This window comes from Pocillopora verrucosa, chromosome 8 (assembly GCF_036669915.1).
Source record: "Pocillopora verrucosa isolate sample1 chromosome 8, ASM3666991v2, whole genome shotgun sequence".
Taxonomy (NCBI): domain Eukaryota; kingdom Metazoa; phylum Cnidaria; class Anthozoa; order Scleractinia; family Pocilloporidae; genus Pocillopora; species Pocillopora verrucosa.
Genome location: NC_089319.1, coordinates 15,243,913 through 15,263,544, shown reverse-complemented (window position 1 = coordinate 15,263,544; position 19,632 = coordinate 15,243,913). Strand labels below are relative to the sequence as shown.

At 36.8% G+C, this 19,632-nt stretch overlaps 2 protein-coding genes across 5 annotated transcripts; one reads left to right on the top strand and one right to left on the bottom strand.

Annotated features, from left to right (window-relative positions):
- Nucleotides 1-707: 707 nt before the first annotated feature.
- Nucleotides 708-5,762, top strand: LOC131785056 (fibrinogen-like protein 1). 3 transcript variants are annotated; one of them, XM_066171106.1, is made up of 7 exons: nt 721-840; nt 1,148-1,168; nt 1,644-1,776; nt 2,970-3,000; nt 3,183-3,381; nt 3,991-4,117; nt 4,638-5,762. In XM_066171106.1, the coding sequence occupies exons 2-7, from the start codon at nt 1,154-1,156 to the stop codon at nt 5,291-5,293; spliced, it is 1,161 nt and encodes a 386-aa protein (XP_066027203.1). In that variant the 5' UTR covers nt 721-840; nt 1,148-1,153; the 3' UTR covers nt 5,294-5,762. The 3 variants fall into 3 exon arrangements, with proteins under 3 accessions (XP_058957885.2, XP_066027203.1, XP_066027205.1); XM_059101902.2 differs by lacking the exon at nt 1,148-1,168 and having other exon boundaries at nt 708-840; XM_066171108.1 differs by lacking the exon at nt 1,148-1,168 and having other exon boundaries at nt 1,563-1,776.
- A 553-nt stretch (nt 5,763-6,315) lies between these two features.
- Nucleotides 6,316-19,347, bottom strand: LOC131785034 (uncharacterized). Of its 2 annotated transcripts, none has more exons than XM_059101876.2 (15): nt 19,066-19,347; nt 18,207-18,379; nt 16,211-16,426; nt 13,415-13,604; nt 12,714-12,796; nt 12,427-12,489; nt 12,242-12,306; nt 11,862-11,949; nt 11,645-11,775; nt 10,917-11,001; nt 10,475-10,602; nt 9,891-10,040; nt 8,763-8,920; nt 7,885-8,252; nt 6,316-7,439 (listed from the first exon to the last, which is right to left on the bottom strand). In XM_059101876.2, the coding sequence occupies exons 1-15, from the start codon at nt 19,100-19,102 to the stop codon at nt 7,086-7,088; spliced, it is 2,289 nt and encodes a 762-aa protein (XP_058957859.2). In that variant the 5' UTR covers nt 19,103-19,347; the 3' UTR covers nt 6,316-7,085. The 2 variants fall into 2 exon arrangements, with proteins under 2 accessions (XP_058957859.2, XP_058957860.2); XM_059101877.2 differs by having other exon boundaries at nt 16,211-16,423; nt 19,066-19,346.
- Between the last annotated feature and the right edge of the window lie 285 nt (nt 19,348-19,632).

Sequence of the window (19,632 nt, the reverse complement as noted above, 5' to 3'; positions counted from 1 at the left end):
ACTCTCTGTCACTTTCAAATTTGTTATGAATGCGTTTCCGCTGCTCTCATCTTTTGTTTCTTTAAATTCATATCACGTATTAGCATTTCAACTTTTCAATTGGCAGAAATTCGTTTTAGTTACTGAGTCAATTTATCCTGTTGTAGATTTCCTCTAACAAATTACGCATAATATTCGCGCATTCTTTAAAAAAGCAAAAATATATACATACATACACACATACATACATATATGCATAAGTACGCATATATTACCACGAAAAATTAATTTTCTCTTGATATCATAAAAATGTAAAACAACAATATGAGAAAAAACACAATGAGAAAGATAACCAAGCCATTAAATTTAAAAATTTGTATCATGAAATGAAGCGACTCACAATTTTCACACAATTTTAATTAAAATGAGAGTTCCTTTACGCTGTTTGGTATATTTATGATGACGTGAATCGAGTCTCTCGTCAAAAAAATTTCTTTCAAAAGGAGGCGTTTATAAAATGTGCAGCCTCTTTATAATCAGTTTCATTTTTACATTGTAATATTAATCTCTAACTATTGAAAATCCGTTTAAACTGTTTTTGCAGTTAAAGTAAGAGAAACTTCAATTTTAGTCCCTCACCTGCCACCTATTGCTAAGCTTGACACCTTTCAAAAGTCCATCGGCTTCCGCAAAAACAGTAAACACAACACCAACGCACCTGTCAATTGAGCAAAGGAAACTCGAGGCTTGAAATTTGTCAAAAGCTTTCTATTGCTTTAATCGAAAGGAGAAAGGAAAAAAAAGGGCCAGAAATATTGTAATCTTAGCAGTGTGAGTAAGGTGGCAACCGCTATTGTTACGGTAGGTACGGACTCTGTTTTTCAGATCACGGAAAAATTCATTCTAATTATGAAAAAGATAGAATCCTACTCTAATTGGAAGCCCTGTGGAAGTTTCTCTTCTCTCTTCCTCGAATAAAAAAAGATGGTCAACCACCTCTGACTGCAGAAGGTTTACCGATCAAACAGGCTCAGTCTGCATCTAGGGTTTTTCTGACGATTGATGACACTTTACAAAACTTTGTCGTATAGCAGTCTGAAATAAATAGTTAACTGAATATACTGTCATCATTAGGAATTGTTTTGATAATTTTTTCTCGTTTTAACAGTTGACAATGATACAAGAACAAGTAAGAGAGGTTCAGTTGGACTCCGTTTAGATATCATGAGGGAAGCACTCCCTTTCGTTTATCATAGCTATTCTATCAAACTCGCCGGCGATTGTTAAATTTCACGTTCCTGGGTTTCATTATTCTTCTCTCGACGTTCGAATGATCCATCCATCGATCATGGGAAATTCTTTCCTAATCCTTGTTTCATTTCAATTTTCCTACTTCTTTCGGCTTGTGAATAAACAAAACAGATCCCACATTTTGTGTTTTGACTCAGAAAATAAAAATTTCAGAATCGCAAATGAATTAACCTTTGGTTACTCAAAAGATTGCGTCCAGCTTTTCAGAATATTGAAAACATTTTAAACTGTTTGTTTTATTAAGATCAAACCAGGATTCTGTTTTATTGCAGGGCCACGCTACTAGTGTTCGTGTAGATGTCAATGAAAGGGCAAGAATTGAATATTAACCCAATAGTTCTAATCTGTCTCAGGCTCAGTTCGGTGTGATGCATGTAGAAGTTATTGTTCTTGGATTGCTGCTCACAATTGACTTATCTGTTGCGGAGTTTGAAGTCTTAAGGAACCAATGCATGAGGACAGGAATGTTTCAAGTATCAGAAAAAGGCAAGGATACCTCCTCCTTTTTATTGTGTATTTGGAATTTGCGATATGATTTTGAAAAGGATATAGAAAATCCAATGACGCGGTAGTTCTTGCGAAGAAAGTAAATGTTTCGTTGGCTGAATTATTTATTCGCTAAGTGGGATTTCAAGGCTTTTTTCTGTGTTGTTAGATGTTCGATTTCCACTGCTGATGACAAATTGATGCCAATATTATGGGGGGAGAAATAATAGCTCATCAGAAAGAGACGTCCTTCATAAAGTGTTCTCACATTGACATTACTCAATAATAACCGTCAAATTTTTTTTCAGGGCAATTTTCAAGCTAAATGCTTTTGTATTATACATGATTTTGAATTTTATGAAATATCGTATCTTAACTTTACCAATTGTATTTTGTAAATATTCTTGAATTGTGAATAATAACCGTCAAACTTGCTAATAAAATTGTCGCACTTTGTAATAATAGACTATCGCACTTTGCAACAAAGTAAGTTGTCGCACTTTGTAACAAACTCGGTATAGATGGTCGGAAGACCCGATGATAGCTGTCATCAAAGTAAATAATCATGATAATAACAGTAATATTAATAACAATAATAATAATAATAATAATAGTAATAATAGGCTTAATCAGTTTGATTTGCGAAGTGTATAATCCTTATCCTATTCGCGAGTCGTTGCCTCTCGAGGCGTGAAGGTTGAAGTTATCACACGAAACCAGAGATCTTTACGGGCCTTGCTATTCTTAGTATCTTAATACTTTGTGTATACTGTCAACTTTCGCCATTATGGACACAACTGTACTTCCCCTAAAAGATGTTTAAGTCGGAACGGCACAGTCCTCGTGGAGGGACACATTATTATTACTGTCATTATATCTTTTTGTTCTCATTAGTATCAACATAAATACTGTATCACTTGACTATCACTATTATCATCAACAGTATCATTGTAGTTATCATTTAATTAATCATTATAATAGTTATTATTACTTAGTTTATATTATAGACGTTATAATTATTAATATTATTGTTATTATAAACAATTATTGGAAGAGGTTTTTGTGATATCCAGAATAATTATGTGATCAAATAAGTTAGCAGAAAAGATCCATATATTTAAAACCTATTCAAATTATCTCAATTTATTAGATATATAATTTTTCTTCTGTTGCTTTTCTTTGCCTCTTAACAGATAGAGCTCTAATAGGATACAAAATGGATACGTAAGTATATGAATGCAAATCATAAGGTGGCGACAAACTTTTGTGTGTGTGTGCATGTGACTGTCGCCGGAAATCAGATCCTTCAATCTCTGAAAGGACAAAAATTTCAAATAATTTTATTTCACTTCTTGATTACACGAATATCAGTTACATACTGATATTTAACATTTCTGAAAAATCAGGCACCAAGTACATGATGAGATCGACTGCGGTAGATGGTGTTTAAGTCGCGATGGCTGTAAATCGTATAATTACCAGTACGAAGTTAATCACACACAGCGACACACTTGTGAGATCAGCTCACATACCAAAGAAGCCAAGCCAGAGGCCTTTAGGATGAAAGTGGGTTTTCAATATTATGGATTTCCACAAGCACAGAAGGTGATGTATTAACAATTTGATTTCGTATGGTTATTTCACGAATAAGATAGTCTTTTTTTTAGTTCCGTTTTTTAAATCGGTAAAGCTTGTTCCCTGTATTAAAATGGGGTGAAAAAAGTAGTATCCATTCAATAGAATCCGCTCTTATCAACATTTTGCATCTCTACTACCTGAGGGTGGAACTGCCGTTGCGACGAACGAAAAAGGTTCGAATAACTTTTGCAGCCTAAACAGCATATATAACAATCCCAGAAATTTCGACAGTAAGAAGCTAAGGTTAAAATGAAAAAATGGAGTAAGTTTTGAAAGAAACTATGGTGCTGAGTTGGTGGGGTATATACTCAACTGAGTGGTTAATGCAAATCGACATCCGTAAAGAGTTTCTAAAGTGACGTTTTGAACGTTCGCCCTTCGTCAGGGTATTAATATGGCATTGGGCTTTCCTCTAATAAAACTATGCTAAAACAAAGTGTAAAATAGTTGATTGCTATTTTACTTAACAGAATGCAAGGAATACTGAAAATAAAGGACATGCTCGCAGTTTCCCACGAAATACGCTATGGTATTTAGTGAATTTAGAAAAGTACTCAACTATATTACCTCCCACAGAAGCCTATAGGGTGTGCAAAGTACGCCTGTTATAACGGCGGGACATGCGTGGACACGTGTCATGGAGACATGTTTCACTGTCAGTGTACAAACTTGTTCCGCGGTAAACAATGTGAAAGGCCGAAAGGTATGATATCTATTGTTCGTATTAATTATTGCCGAAAATGACGAACAGAAAGCAATGGACCAACTACTCTAACATATTACGTTGATGTTAGCTTTAATTGTTATTGTTTTTTGTTTTGTTTTGTTTTTTTTTTCGCGTAAATATGCAAGGCATTTCATTTGGCGATGTTGAGTCTACCTCCTGGAGTAGTCAGCCATTCACGCAAATCAGTATTATCACTCCTCACCTAATAGCAGTATCCCACCCAACAAATTGGGAAAGGAAAACCTAGGAAACCTTTAATCAAACCGAAGGCACACTGAAACGTTTGAGTTTTAACTATCCATTGAACACTAACACGAAGAAATAAAAAAGCTGATAATTAGCTCGAAATTCCATATTTGGCAATTTGCTTGCAAGAATGCAAGAAAAACAGTGAATAATCGGAGAGTGAAGCAAAACTTTAATAGTGTCAAGCCTTTTTCCTAGCTTTGTTCTTGCGGTTCTTAGCTACCTTCATGATTTTAATTATATTCCACAGCTCGCAACTGCAAGGAATTGTATGACCTTGGTGTACCATCGACCGGTGCTCAGCGAGTGGCACCGGATGATCAAGCATTTGGAATATCAGTTTACTGTGATCAAACTACGGATGGTGGAGGATGGCTTGTTGTGCAGAGACGTAACAGTCCATTTGGCGTGTTATTCTCCAAGAACTGGTCGGATTACGAAACAGGCTTTGGATCTCTGTTTGGCTCATTCTGGATTGGAAATCGATACTTGTCACGCCTAACAACAATCCCTGTACAGCTGCGAATAGAGCTCAAGGCAAGCGCAGGCGCGCAAGGTTATGCTGTTTATGAGAACTTTTCAATATCTGGCCCACGTGATAATTACCGCCTCAGCGTAGGGAGGAACATGACAGGGATAATAGGTAACGCAATCAACGGTGACAGCAACATGGCGCTTGTAGAAGATGGCATGCAATTTTCAACTGGTGACAGAGACAATGATGGCAATTATCTGGCAAACTGTGCCGTTATAAGCAGTCTGTCTGGCTGGTGGCTCAACAACTGTGGTCGTGCTAATTTGAATTCTAATCCACCCCAGTGGGATGAGTGGAAATTTTACGACACTTCAATCAATTATACCGAGATGAAAATTCGCCCCATGAAGCAACCATTTTCTGTGACATAGATTTTTATTTTATTAAACGAAACAAATATGTAAAAATCCTTTTTTTTTCGGCTACATTATCCAAGAATATATAGAGATTCTTAGCTTCAGTCTGAAACAACGAAGCCATCGCTGGCTGAAAGATTCTGAAATATTACCAATCACATTACTGCCAGCCACCATTCACTTTGTTTGCCAAGTAAAGACGTAAAAAACCGATGAATCACGTAAACACGATACGGTGACGTTAACTTGATCGCTGTAGAACGATCACACATTGCTCCTTACCAGCGGCGATACCATATCAATTTTGCACATGAAGTGAACCACCCCATATGCTTTGAAATCGTTGCTTCCAAGCTGTGCGAGTTGAAAGTTGCCTTTTTTCTTTCCCTGTGCTTCAGCGCTTCAAAAGACAACAGAATATCACTTCAACCTCTCAGCTGAGAGCTTTTTGTATATTAGCGAGTAAATAAAGCCTTAGAATTTTGCACGATTCTCCAAGACATTGGTCTCTTGTTAACGAGAAACTGCTTTATTTTACGTTCCCTTTCCGTCCCTCCCTCTCAACAAAAATACAGCCGAGAATAATTGTCCGAAACAAAGATTTACGTGAAGATGGTTGATTGCTGGTAAGGGCGGGTACGTGTATAATTTCAAAGACGAACCTACTGGCTCAATGCAATTCAAAAGCTTATAAAAAAAAATTACAAAGATATAATGATAAACCTTTCGAGACAGCTTTTCGTAAGCATACAGAAGCAGAGTGTGCGAGTCATCTGCATAAATAATTAATCACGAACCCTTCATTGTACGTTCAGTCAAAAATTTCCAAATTTTTTTTTAAAGTTTTTACGCCGCAAAAAAATTCAATACACGAAATTACTTCATGCTCTGCATTACCTTTCTTCTCCAGTGTGTTGCCAGAAAACTACATCTCTCTAGCCCAATCAGAATGGAGAAGTGTTTCATGCATATTATCAAGCTACTTAGAAAACTGATTCTTACGCCAAGGACAAACACTAGAAAATAAAGACTACAAAGAACTTGTTCCTTTATTTTACTAAAATTTTGCACATAAATTCTCTCTCTTTCTTTAAGCAAATTATCATAGTTACTCATTAAGAAAATATACTCCAATGTAAGTGTGATGTGATCAACATAATTGCAATCACGTTTTCGATAAAATACTCGTGCAAACTTGTTCGAAATAGAAGTTATACGACTAAAACACCATGTGCATATCAATTTGATGGAAGTCAAACGATTTCTGTAGCAAAGACAATTCTACCACCGAAATCAAGCTTAAAACGGGCGAATTTAGATGAAAGCCCATAAAAACATTTTCAAATTTTTCCACAGCATGAGGATTTTCGATATGACACACAATATTCATTACTTAATGAAAGGTTTTTGATGCGTTTCCTCTTAAACTGTAATTGTATTTTCGATTTGAAAGTACCAATATTCAGAATTCTAGCGGTACAGTTAACCTTGTATCCAAAATACTGATTCACATCATGTGATGATTATAATCGACCTTCTAAACAATCAAATGGGGCCGATATCGAAACTCTAATGAAATATACTGCAGTGTTTCAGAGGGGAGCCACTCGTATTAATAAACTAACTTTTTCGATGGAAGTCAGTCTGGGTCTATCGATCTCCCGTTAAACTACGTTAGTCACAATTTTGGTGCAAAATTTGATCGTTAGGGTCTTGTCGCACTTTGCCGCCATCTCCAAACGCTCATCGGTTGGGATCGCCTTGCTGCTTGGTCCATAAAGAGGAGTCCAACAAACTTCTTCCAAACCTACGCAGGTTGGTCTGGATTCGATTCCACTGCAGTTACCCACTCTTTATCGCCATCTTCGAGCAGTTTCTTCCGCCGAGCAGCCATTCTAATCTTCTTTTCAGTCGGCGATAATGGCGGTTCGTTAACCAAATCTGTCCCGTTGACTGCAGTTAATTCTGAATCAAGGCTTTCAAAGTCTTTTTCTGCAGGAAACTTAGATTTGCTTCCCCCAGACTCTTCTCCGTCTTCGTCATCTGTTCTAGGGTTAGCGTCTGCTTCATCCTCTTCAAAGGAGTCCATCCTTTCATACTTGTGAACAGTTCGCAGGGCAAGAATGTTGACTGGAAAATGAACCACCTTGGGAGGCTTTGACTGGAAAGAAGAGAAAATAAAGAAAAATAAATGAGATGTGTAAGAATTTCTATTCAATCACTGTTGTTATTTTCAATGTTCATGCAGAGGGGATAGACGGGAATTCCGCTAAAAGTACCATACATACAAACGAGACAAAAAACCAGCTTTTCCTCTCACAACCTTTGAGAAGTTTACTCACTACATTTCAACACCACTGTTGACAAAAAAAGGAATAGTCCAAAAGTTGTTATTTCTGTAGCTGGTGGATTTTGGGCAACGTAAAGAGGTAGCTCTAGTGGAGGGAATATCCATTCAGGAAAAACGAAGAATTAGCAAAAGAAGCTACAAACCGAAAACCTCAGTGATATTCACAACGAACTCTGCTTTCAATTCTTTTCCAAACTAGTGGAAACCAAAATATAACTCGCTCTAAAAGAATGTAGGAATTATCAAAATCACTCACTGGGGCGTTCGGATTCTTCAAAATGGATCCTCTTCTACGGATGACTTCACCAGGCACCATCACATACTCATGATCCTCTGGATGTACGATCTCTGACGTTTGGGAATCCACACATGACACCTCCGATGAAGGACTTTCGGCTTTTTCTGAACAATCCCCGAGTTCTTCCGAGGGATTTCCGATGTATGTGACTGGCGGTGGTGATTCTGAAGAAATAATAGTTACTTCCACATCGGATGAAGTCTGTTCATGATCGTTAGAGTTAATCTGGTGGACTCCGTTATGATTAGAATTTGGTTCATCTTGTTCGAGGCGAAGAGGATGAACCACGGCGATCGGCTGTGCGTTACCTTTAGTGTCAGGAGAAGCTAAAATCAAAGGTGAAAATGACGTTTTCAATTAACAATTCTGCTTTCAACCATGCAATTTATTAATTTGGCATCTGACAACACAAGTCAAACAGTAAAACCTTACACCCTAACATCAGTATGCATGTTCTCCAAACTATTCTCAATACATTTCCTAGAGTGCTGACTACGAGAATTTGATAAAAAAATAATAATAATAAAAAGTCAAGAGCTTTTTTAGTTGGGGATCATTTCCATTATTCTTACGACCTTGATGTTTGATTCAGCGGTGATGCTGTCAGGACAAATTAGTCTCTTAGAGGTCAAAGAGTTAAGTTTTAAGGAAAACATGAGCGGAACTGAATGCTTGAAGTAGTCCGCCGCCAAATGAACCTCAAACTTTAACTTAGGAACGAGCCACTTAACACGGTCAGTTAAATATATCGCTAACAAAGAGATTTGTGCAATGTTTTCCTTTTTTCGGAAAATACCAATTCTGCTCAAGTCAGTATCGGTCACAGCCAAACAAACCTTGACTCTCGAGAAGTACCGTTCGTTGTTTCACGTTATCACTGGTCGTAAGACAGGGTACAGAGTGGCCCGACATCAAAGACATCAGCGTTGACTCGAGTTTTTGAACCGAAGGTCTTCTGTCAGGTTCTACCCAGCACTGAAGCATCAGCTCATATCTGCAAAAGAAGGGTGTTTTTCAGGGCACACTTTCGAATGGGATGTGGATGAGGTCTGAGTAAACCGAGGACTTCAAATGGTTACCCGCGAATTCTAGGTGCAAAACCTGCGTAAATTATACGAAAAAAAATATGTGCTGTTGCTAAATGCCTTTATTACATTAAAGCTAAGATCACACGTGTTTAAAAGCAACATTTTTTAATCATCTTTTTATGCGAAAGGAAGATTTGTAACAGAAGTAGAGGGCTGGACGTGAAGCCTATTATTAACGAGAGACTTCATCTCAGCCCTATGCCACCGTCACATAGTTATCCAAGCAATATAAACTAAAAAGACAACATTTTACGTCATAATCACAAATAACTTTGAAACTAGTAATTTGTAAATACTCGATGTTTTCGAAATATTTGCTGTAGTTCATTACATCACTTGTGATAAGAATTTACGGATCCACGTAAGTAAGAATTTAAAATCTCATTAACTATTTAATGACCCTGGGAAGAGTTACCACGACTTGAAGACCCCAATCTTCCTCTCTAATATAGAAGGCATTTAAATACGAAACCACTCTGAGACTCTAGGTCTCCTTTCTACAATAATTGAAAACATATCTTATATCCAAATATATTACAAGAGCACTTTTTGCCAATTCAGGTGTGTACACAGAACCTCCACCCCCCCCCCCCCCAACAATCCGACAATGTTGGAATGTTGGTAAAACTAAACAGTAATTACGTCTTGGTATTGTTTGAAGAATTCGATTTCAGTTATATCACGTTATAAGTCCCAAGACTTAAACGTCATTACAGCTCGCCATACATGATAATTCTAAACAGTTAGCCGATGACTTTTTTTTCACGTCTAGCGTTACTCAAAACCAATCAGTGGTTCACCTACTTTGTTCACACAGGATTTTCTGAGTTCAGAGCTTAACACAAATTTTGATCAAGATAAGCAGTGGGCACTTACAGTAAGTCCAGAACATTTCCTTTGTTGTGCGGTTCAGGCAGCTTATACAGCTGATCTTGTATCACACTCTGTAACACTTCTTCATCTGACAAGTGTTCATATGGTTGCTTACCACCTTCTACAATTTCCCAAAGTGTTACTCCAAATGACCTGCAAAATCAACAAATATCAACTCGCACTTTCTCAACAGATTCAAGGCCTCTCTCCTCTCTGTTACATCGTAGGAGACCACTTATCCGTAAAACCACCGAATCTCTTCTATTCTGTTCTACGATGGCGAAACGAAGAGCAGTAAGTTAGCCCACACCTGATGGCTATAGTAAATCGGCGCGAAAGCGGTCTATCTCAAACCTAACTTCGACAAAAGTCTGCTACACCATCACAAAAGGAAGTGGGTTAGGGAAGGGGGATATAATGCTTACGTCACGTGTCTCCTGACTCTGTAAACGATTGGATGAGAAACAAAATGGTCCAATCTACGCCTTGGTTGGTCCCCTTATGTTCCACGAGTTCTACAAAAACTCTGAATCCTCCTTTTCCCACAAACAGCTGACCAAGTCTGTGAACTTTACACTGCTACTCACCAAACATTTCCCTGACTTGATGGTAGTTTATTCACCAAGGTTCCGTCTTCTTGAAAGGCCACACACTCTGGCGCTAACCATCTAATAGGGATGGTGTTTGGGGCTTGTGGTCTGTTATAGTAGTCATTCTGAAACCATACATAAACCACGCTTTTCAAAACTCTCAGTCATTACCAAAACGCAACGACATTGGTTATAAAATTCAATCTCATAAAGTGAAGTCTGTCTCCAAGGAATGCACATTTCAAGATGGCAAAACATTTTTGAGACAAAAAAAAGTGCCTTTGCGTTTGGGCCTAAACTTTAAAAGTATTGAAATAAGCGTGCACTTGCAACTTAAAATACATGAATGATTGTTAGAAGTGTTACTGAATTGCAGAACTTAAATGTTGAAGAAAATTCAGGCTTTCCACGAGGTTTGAACCATATGACCCTATCTCACCTTGTAATTACATCTTGCAATTCCATAGTCACCAATTTTCACGGACAAATCAGGAAACACCAAACAGTTTCGCGCAGCAAGGTCACTAAAAAAAAATTGCAAATCATTAAGTAACAATTATCCAAAATATAGCTGTAGTAAATAAAAGTTAAGTAAACTCGCTGAAAGCAGTTATCACAGAAACCAGAGAGATCAAAAGCTACTGAGCCCGACCACAAACTGCAAGAAAAGGTCGCTTGCACGTTATTTAACAGGAAAATTTGCCAGAATGTTCGGGACAGGTGTAAACGGAGTTTAACATCGCTACAGAAAAAAACAGGGTTTATATTTTTGTGGATTTCGTAGAAGGTCGTCCATTCGCAGAAACAAAATTTAAGCCGAAAGAAAACCCCACAAAACAATAGGCGCAAAATTCACAAGACACAATTAAATTAATAAATCTGCAAGCAAATAAGGTGTCCATTCGTAATCTTCAAGTTAGAAAATTTAAAAATATCACGCTTCTTTTCACGTAAATATTCTAATGCTTTCAGTCGTCTCAAACTGCAATAACTTGCTCCATCAAAATCGAAAACCGCTTAGTCGCAAAATAAAACCCGAGTTTTTCACGTTACACGGTAAGAGGCTGTCAGCGTGGTACGTAATGCAAGTTTAATACTGAAGCAATGTAGTAAGACCCCATAAAGATTTGTTACCCCATTTCTCAAGCATTAAAAAAACTCACACACCTATGGTAATAGTAATTTGCATGTAAGCAATGAAGTCCAGAGGCGATATCAGTAGACATGCGCAAAGGTAGCGGAACACCATCCCGCTTCCTGTTGGAACGTTGATCCAGAAGAAATTTCTTCAAGTCTCCCTGTTAGGTAACAAAAAAGATATTCAACAAATGAAGAATTTCTATAAGCATTTGAAGGAGGTCTACAACATAGATATCTATCTTACCAAAGGAGAATGTTCCAAAACGACCAGAAATGGTTCCTGCTCTGTTGACTGTCCTAAAACACTCAAAACGTTTTTGTGCTCAACGCACCTATTTGATTGAAAGAAAAATTGGAATAAAAATCATATAGTGTTCACCTTAAACACTGTAAATAATTATGATATTTAGTCACGCTAGGTGAAGTTGAGGTAGATAATTACTGTTTGGTCAGACGGCATTAAATAGTATTTTGTTTCAACTTTCCAATTTCATAAACCAGTGCCAAAAAAAGGCCAACTTTCCGTCAAACTTTCGAACTCTTTGAAATAAATGACAAAGACATTTTTTTACAGCTTTTTGTGAAATGAGAGAAAAGACACATTTGTTGATTTCAGTTACTAACCTTAAAATATCCGTTTCCTTGAGGAAACTTTCCTTGGCTTTTGTGTCAGAATGTTTGCGCAGTTCCTTGAGTTGAATGAGTCCAAAACGAATCAGTTAAACAACACCACAGTGACTTATTCAAGTTCTACAAACTACATGTTATGAAGGAAGATAGTCTTACAGAAACGGTTCAAATCTACTTACTTTCACCATCACTTTTGTTTTTCTCAACCCTGTTTTAACGCGAAGTGCATCTGCTTCGTAAACCTCAAGGGAATGGAGGGTATGTGTCATTTCAATTGTAAAATGGTTAACAATATGAGACCACAATTATTCTAGAACCTGTTGTTGCTAATAATGTTCTTTTAAAATGTCTGGAAAGAAGTGCGCATCACACCAACCAAACGATACCGTGAAAAGACAACCGTTTTGAGGTCAACTATGATGTTTCTACCGATTTTGTTTTGTTTTGTTTTTGTTTTTAGACTCACCTTTCCAAACCACCCAGTCCCGAGTTCAGTACCAAACACCAAACGATCCCGCGGGAACATATGTTTGAAGTGCTGGCTGTAACCTGAAAGTTATTCAGACTTGTCATTTAACATGCGCAGGTGTGTCTATTGATGACGGAAAAAGGAAGCGCACGAGCGAACGAAGAGGCGCGCGCACCAATGGAAAATGAGTTGAAGTGACGAGCGGCGCCCTAACACTGATCAGAAGACCTCCTAATTATTAACTAGATAAAATTTTGAATTTTGCTACGTTCTCTGTTGACTGAACGAAGATATTTGGTGTTATATAGTTGCTAGATACAACGACAAAAATATTCCATCGGAAACAAAAAAAGGACCCTTTAGTAACAAAAGTTAGAAATCCATAAAATCAACTCATTTTCTCTTGTATCAGTAATCATTACCAACATATTACAGCAAAAAAAGTGAATCGAGTAAGAAAATCCAAACTATCGTTCTACGAAACGTCACACTACTGTTAATTTAGCACAATCAAGAAAGTGCCATCAGAGAGAAGGTATGTTACTCGGCCAGTGATTTAGTTGTTGTGTTTTTTTTTTCTCCTTTTCCTTTTTGACGAGAGCTCTCTAATTTAGGTAAGATAGTGAAAATATTAGTTTCTCGCGCACTGTCCCTCGATATTCGAAGTTTTCCTGACAGAAACACAACATATATTTTACCTTTAAAGCCATATTTGTCAGCGTCCTCTCGGAGTGGCCTGTAACCCAAAATAGTAACTTTACCATCAGCCTTGTCAAAACAATCCACTGAGCTCTCTGTGATCGGGTTAGTGAATCCCATTATGAAACTATCTGGACTGGCTTGATCTTCATTACTCATAGTGCGGTAACGACCGCGTATGGAGGCAAGCTGGAAAAAATAATAAAAAGCTTTCCTGTTGATGTACATGTGTAAACCACAAGGATTCCTACTGATAAGTGGTCATCCTGAGTGGTAGAAAAAAAGGATCAGTGAATGAAATCTGCGCTGAGAATTACCCTATAAACTGAAAACTTCAAATGCGTACACGACTTCGATTAAAAGAGCTCAACACAAAACGAATATATTTACGCACCATACTGAATCTGAATTCTCCCTGTCTACCTATAGAGAAGCTGTCAAATTCTATGACTTTGGTGAACTTTTCATCACCAAAAGATTGTATTTAATTATTTTTGCGGTTTCCATAGTTTTCATTTCTGTCGTCTATACTGATGCAAGAGCAACAGCATTAACACAGATTAAAAAAATTTCCACGAGTCGAAATTATGTAAATCTACAAATTGTGTTCTGCAGCATTACAATAATGTGTCATTCTTTCTTAATTAGATGGTACAATTTGCCTTTGAGCGAGTACAACTTCTCAAGCTGTGACTGCTGTTAATCGCTTTGAATTTACCTTCAATCATCCAAAACCTTTCAATAATTGCTTGGAAAAACTACTTATCCCACACAGCTGTAAGGAAACCATTAAGTTAAATAAATTGTACTTTCATTATTTCAGTAGCAGTAAACGAAAAATATTCGTTGCGACATCTTCAAATATGTTAGAAAACACATTGATGGAAATGAAAATACCTTTCACTCAGTTATTTCACAAGAAATTATCTTTATCGTTGATGTATTCTTCTTCATTTGGTGTAAATATGGCCTGCTTCTTTTACTAATCAAGCCTGTTAAAATCTTAGCTGTAAAAACTGTAACGCACCTACCTAATCTCGAGAGACGCTAACATTGCTTCACGTGAACAGATGAAAGACATTTTTGAATTTATTTGGACATTCAAACATACCGTACACATTGCGTGATCTGTTTCCAGTGCTGCCAATGTTCTTTTTCATTCCAAAGTCAAACGTTATTGAATAAAAGTGCATCTTTCTCCCAATTATATGACAACTCGTCTCTCGATACAAATGTACTGCAGCACTCGGTACCGACAGATTTCATCTCTGGTTACAGATCTTCTACGAACAAAACGTATCGTGGCTTCTTTCCGATTTCAAATTAAGCCCAGATTTTCCCGTACTCGACAAAAGTAAAAAATAGAACCAGTCCGAGTCTTCGTTTTCAGAATTGGAGACAAGATCGCAGATTTTACAGCTAGCGAAACCAAAAGACGGTGAACACGTTGTAATGAGTAGTGTACGACCAAAACAATAGCTTTATACAAATGCAAATTGTGTCACCGAAGGTAAAGTTAAAAAGTGACCAGGTCGTTGTTTACTTTTCTGATAGCATAACAAATATCTAACATACCAAGGTACTACAAGCCTATCCAATGAAACACAATAAGGTAGTTAATTTTGCATTCTAAGCTTTTTCGCGAAGATTTCTCTGACGAACATAAAACTGCTACCTCTAGCATTTTTGCCGTAAATCAAAAAGTTCCATAAAAAGCGCGCAGTTCAACTAGATGTTAAACAAGGCTCAAAGCAAATTAAAATCCAATTTGATACTTTTATACCACTTATTTTAATTCAGCCTGAGCAGCAAGGAAGATCAAAGTTACCACGCAGACTGAACCTTTGAAAGTGAAAATTGTTTATTGAATGACACAAAGTTTCCATGACAACCCAGTTTTAATGGCTAATTTGACCAAGATCATCGAAGGAGTTTCTTTAGAATTCTTTATATTTTTTCAAGAAACAAATGCGTCAATGTCTTTGACAAATTGATCGCAAACAGTGTGTTTTTGAATGATATGACCTAACATTTTCAGATACTCTATATAAACCATAGTTTCATCTTCATATGATTACATGATTAACAACAAATTTGGAGATGAAACAATTCAAGCAATTGAAATTACAAATAAAAAAATAAAAAAATAAGATATAACTGTGAAACTCAGCAATTTGAGAGAATATGTGTAGACTCTAACAGATCTATTATATGGTGACCTATAGCAATAGCCTGCTGTGCAAGCATATTATCACTGGCTGCGAATACATGAAAGTCATATATTTGAACTGCAGATAAAGACATGAATATGAAAAGAAGGCCTGAAAAAATGGGATTTTTTTTAGAGTTAGAGTGGACTGAAGGGGGAAGGGAAGAGGAAAGGCCAGATACCCCACCCCTTCCCCTCTCCTTCATTTTGACCATCACTTGCCACCTTGATACGCACATTTTTCTCTTCCCAGCTTTCTGCCGCCATTAATATTGCATAAGGCATCTATAATTTTCACCACCAAATACTGAGCACCTGCTTACCAAAAATAAGCCTGCCTTGCAAGCTACAATTACCAGACATGCAAGCAAACTTAAAAACCACAAAGTAACTATGTGGCTGTTTGCCATTAGTTTTCTTATGTCTCAGTGGCTCTATTCTTGTATACAAGGGCCTTTACACAAATATTTCTGGTGTCATGGTTTTCTCAGTTTCACAGTAATACCAGTAGTCCCTCTAATAGATACATGACATAATTCCTTCAAGATGCATAATTTGCAAGTACATGACTTGAGTTCATTAATACCTTAGGTATCCAGACTGGTCCTGATGCTCTCCTATAGTAATGATACAACAGCAAGGCAATCACCACCACTAAACATACAGCTGCTGGCAGAATCATGGCCACCATTGTAGCAGGATGATTGCTACTGTCCTGCATCTTGATCTTGCCCCCTGCTGCTGCTGCTGATGGTGGTGTTAGGGTGAAATTACTGGTGTAGGTTAACATTCTGTAAGTCTGCTTTGTAAGAAATTAAAGCTCATAATTAGCAACAAAATACAAACGTATCAAAAATAAAATTAACAAAAAAAAACCTAACATGTTTATGTACATTGTCTTATATTTATGGCAAATGATTGGGTTGTGTCCCTTTTAAAGAAAAAAATTATTGTATTGGTCAATTTTCACAGTTCAAGTATCAACAAAAAGAATGGTTGCTGAGTATTTTGATGGTGAAAACTAATTTAAACAATGGAATGAAGAAATGAAGGAATAAAGGGGATGTGATGAAATCACCTATCACTGTTGGGTAAGGACTCTGAAACAACACATGAAACCAAAATGGCACAAAATTCTTTAAGGAGTTTGAAAAATGAAAGCAAAAGGAAGAGAAAAAAAGAAAAAGAAGAGGAAAAAATACAAGAGAGGTCAAAGGAAAAAAAACTAGATTTGTAAGAAGGAAACTTACGTCCTTCAATTTATGAGAAAGTGACTTTTTGAGTAAATTTCAAGATCAATCCAAAAATCCCAAAAAGTGCTTTCAGTTAAGTTACAAAATTAAGGCAGCAACATGTAACAGTATTTCTAGCAGGAGAAAAATGAATGAAGTTTTAATACAATTATTAGTTGAGTGTGGCCCAACAAATTGTGTGAATTTTCAACCAAAAAGTTGTTGTGGTAAACTCATTGTCATTTTAACCACAAAATTTCAGACTCTTCGTACGATTTGTTCTAAGAGAGGTTATTTAAGTTTAAATTTGTCCAGCTTAAGATCAATTTCGAGTCACATTCTACTGCACACCATTATTTCTGAACTTTATCTAATTTTGTGGGTCGTAACATTAGTATCACCTCAAGAGACAATAAAATTTAAAATCATTCGGATGCATAAATTTAAGAACCTGTGCGCTTTAATTCAACCCTAAAAAAACTAATCAATTATTTTAAAAACAATCTCTCTGTTAGTCAACTATTTAATATTACAATGTCTATTATAGGTTCCGGTCACGGATCTTTGAAATTTTTTCAAGATCTCAGAGAGTAAATTATTTTTGGAACTCTAGAATCTAGTTTTCATTTCTTTCCGTTGAATAACTATCCTGGTTGAAATGCTTAAGTAGTGAAGATGAATCCTAAAAACTCATATCCCCTATACATTCCAATGAATGATTTTCTCATGAATCTCTCTTGTTAATTAAATTTTTAGCAATGAAGTCAAATGCGTATAAGTGCTCTGAGTAATTCAAGCAACAATGAAACTTGGAAAAAGGCAGGAGCTACGATCACCACAAAGAAAGTTTTCAAATAAATAGAACAAAGGATAAAGGGAATAACAACAAAGCGACAGTTTCACGGTAAACATCAATCTTTTAATACGCTGAAAATATGCAGAGCTGTCACCTTTCATGTTGGTGACCTTTCCACATGCATTCCAACTTAAAAAAAAAAGAAAAGGACCAATGCCTGTGCTGAAAAGGCTGACGGAGGTGTTATTGAGCAATCGATACAACGAGAACAAAATATTTGCACATAATGGATGAATTTACAAGTTCATGCACAATATACATTCTGACCTTCTGAGCGTACACGTGTTTACATCCGAAAAACGTGACTGAATTTCTATTGTGATAATCTCGATAGAAAAGCGATCATCGATCGCCTACCACACCATTGCGACACTCCTCGAAGAAATTCAATTTAAAACGTCTAAATGTATATTGTTTTGAGATTCTCAAGTACGAAGTACAATAAACTCATGAAATACGAGAGAACATCACCAAAATATAAACAATATTAGTACCTGAATGTTGCAGGAAGCTTCATGATACCTCTTTCCCCTTCCTTGATCACGTATTGCTTCCAAACAAATGCCTCTTTCGTCATTAACACTACGTGGTGCCTTTTTCCATTTCAGTTCAAAATGCGAATTATTATCAACAAAATCTAACGAGTTATAACGGCTCACTTTATTGCCTGAGGAAAAGAAAGTCGGGAACTTACAAATTGAAAACTAAACCTTCATCGTAACGATAGAAGCCTTGCACCATCGGCTTGTATACGTTTGGCTAGTGTCAAATTGCAAATAGACAAAGTACACATATCAAACACTGCGATCTGTTGACTTGTCGGCAAATGACAACAAAAATAACCCTGTCAAGTTTCGCTCTTAATATTCAGAGCTAAAGAAAATTGACCCAAACACCTTCTTGCTGATTTTTCGTCAGCTTCACAGTCCCTATAAAGTTAACTTTTTGTGTTTTATTGGAAAGAAGAAATGCAAAATTTGAGCAAATCTTAGGGTATTTTTTTATTTGGCTGATAAGCTAACAAGATCACTCGAACCGTCTTTCTTGTGGTTGAACACGTTGTGGAGAAAACCATTCGTGACAAGTGACATGTTTTCATCCATAAAAACGACAGAAATATTGTTGCTATGAAAAAAAATGTTCACAGCCGGAAAGAAGAACAGTTATGCACTTGTGTAAAGCTTTAAAGTGTTTTCTTTGATGAGAAAAGTCCAGCCCCAAGACCACGCGTGATTCAAACAAGATTCGCAACAAACGCGTTTTCGGTGTTCTGGCGTGACGGGAAGATTTCGTTTGCAATTGACAGATTTCTCAATAGATTCTCAATAGAAAATCACTTTTAAAGCAACATACCTATCATTAGTTCGTGAAATACACCGCGCATTGCCATTTGATTTGTCGTTGCCTCAGTGCTTTGTTGCTATTGTGTCGCACGAGCGTGATTGTTTGATCTTTTCACACATTCGAAAACCTGATCGAAACTGGATGATCAGGACGCAAAATTGCTTCTGTCGACAAAAATGATTCTTCCGTTCACTGATGGAGACTTCCCGACAAAATGTGCGTGCTTGCGACCTTGCTTCTGGAAGGCTTCTAGAATTGTGCAAAAATACTCCGAGTTTACATCAGCAGCGCATGAAAAAATTAATTATTCCACGTACGCGAAGTAAACAAATGACGTAGTAAGTGGATGGCCGCAGGTGAAGATTACGATCTCGTGGTTCAAAAACGTGTTTACTGAAAATTCCATTGACCGATGCACTTTAGTTTTCTGTCATTTTTTTCCAAAATTTTCTGAAAACATGAGGATATTAATGTCAATCACATTCCATTGGAAACTGTGATGATCGTCAAGAGAGGATCAACTACAGCGTAATTGACCTTTAAGTGATCGATTGCCAATACATATTTACTTCTTCT

Coding starts and splice junctions, on each gene's coding strand:
- LOC131785034 (XM_059101876.2), bottom strand. CDS start 19,102: ATGGCAATGCGCGGTGTATTTCACGAACTAATGATAG. Junction 12,490..12,713: donor GGACTGGGTGGTTTGGAAAG/GTGAGTCTAAAA, acceptor CATTCCCTTGAG/GTTTACGAAGCAGATGCACT. Junction 11,002..11,644: donor GCAAATTACTATTACCATAG/GTGTGTGAGTTT, acceptor ATTTTTTTTTAG/TGACCTTGCTGCGCGAAACT.
- LOC131785056 (XM_066171106.1), top strand. Junction 1,777..2,969: donor GTTTCAAGTATCAGAAAAAG/GCAAGGATACCT, acceptor GCCTCTTAACAG/ATAGAGCTCTAATAGGATAC. Junction 3,382..3,990: donor GATTTCCACAAGCACAGAAG/GTGATGTATTAA, acceptor TACCTCCCACAG/AAGCCTATAGGGTGTGCAAA.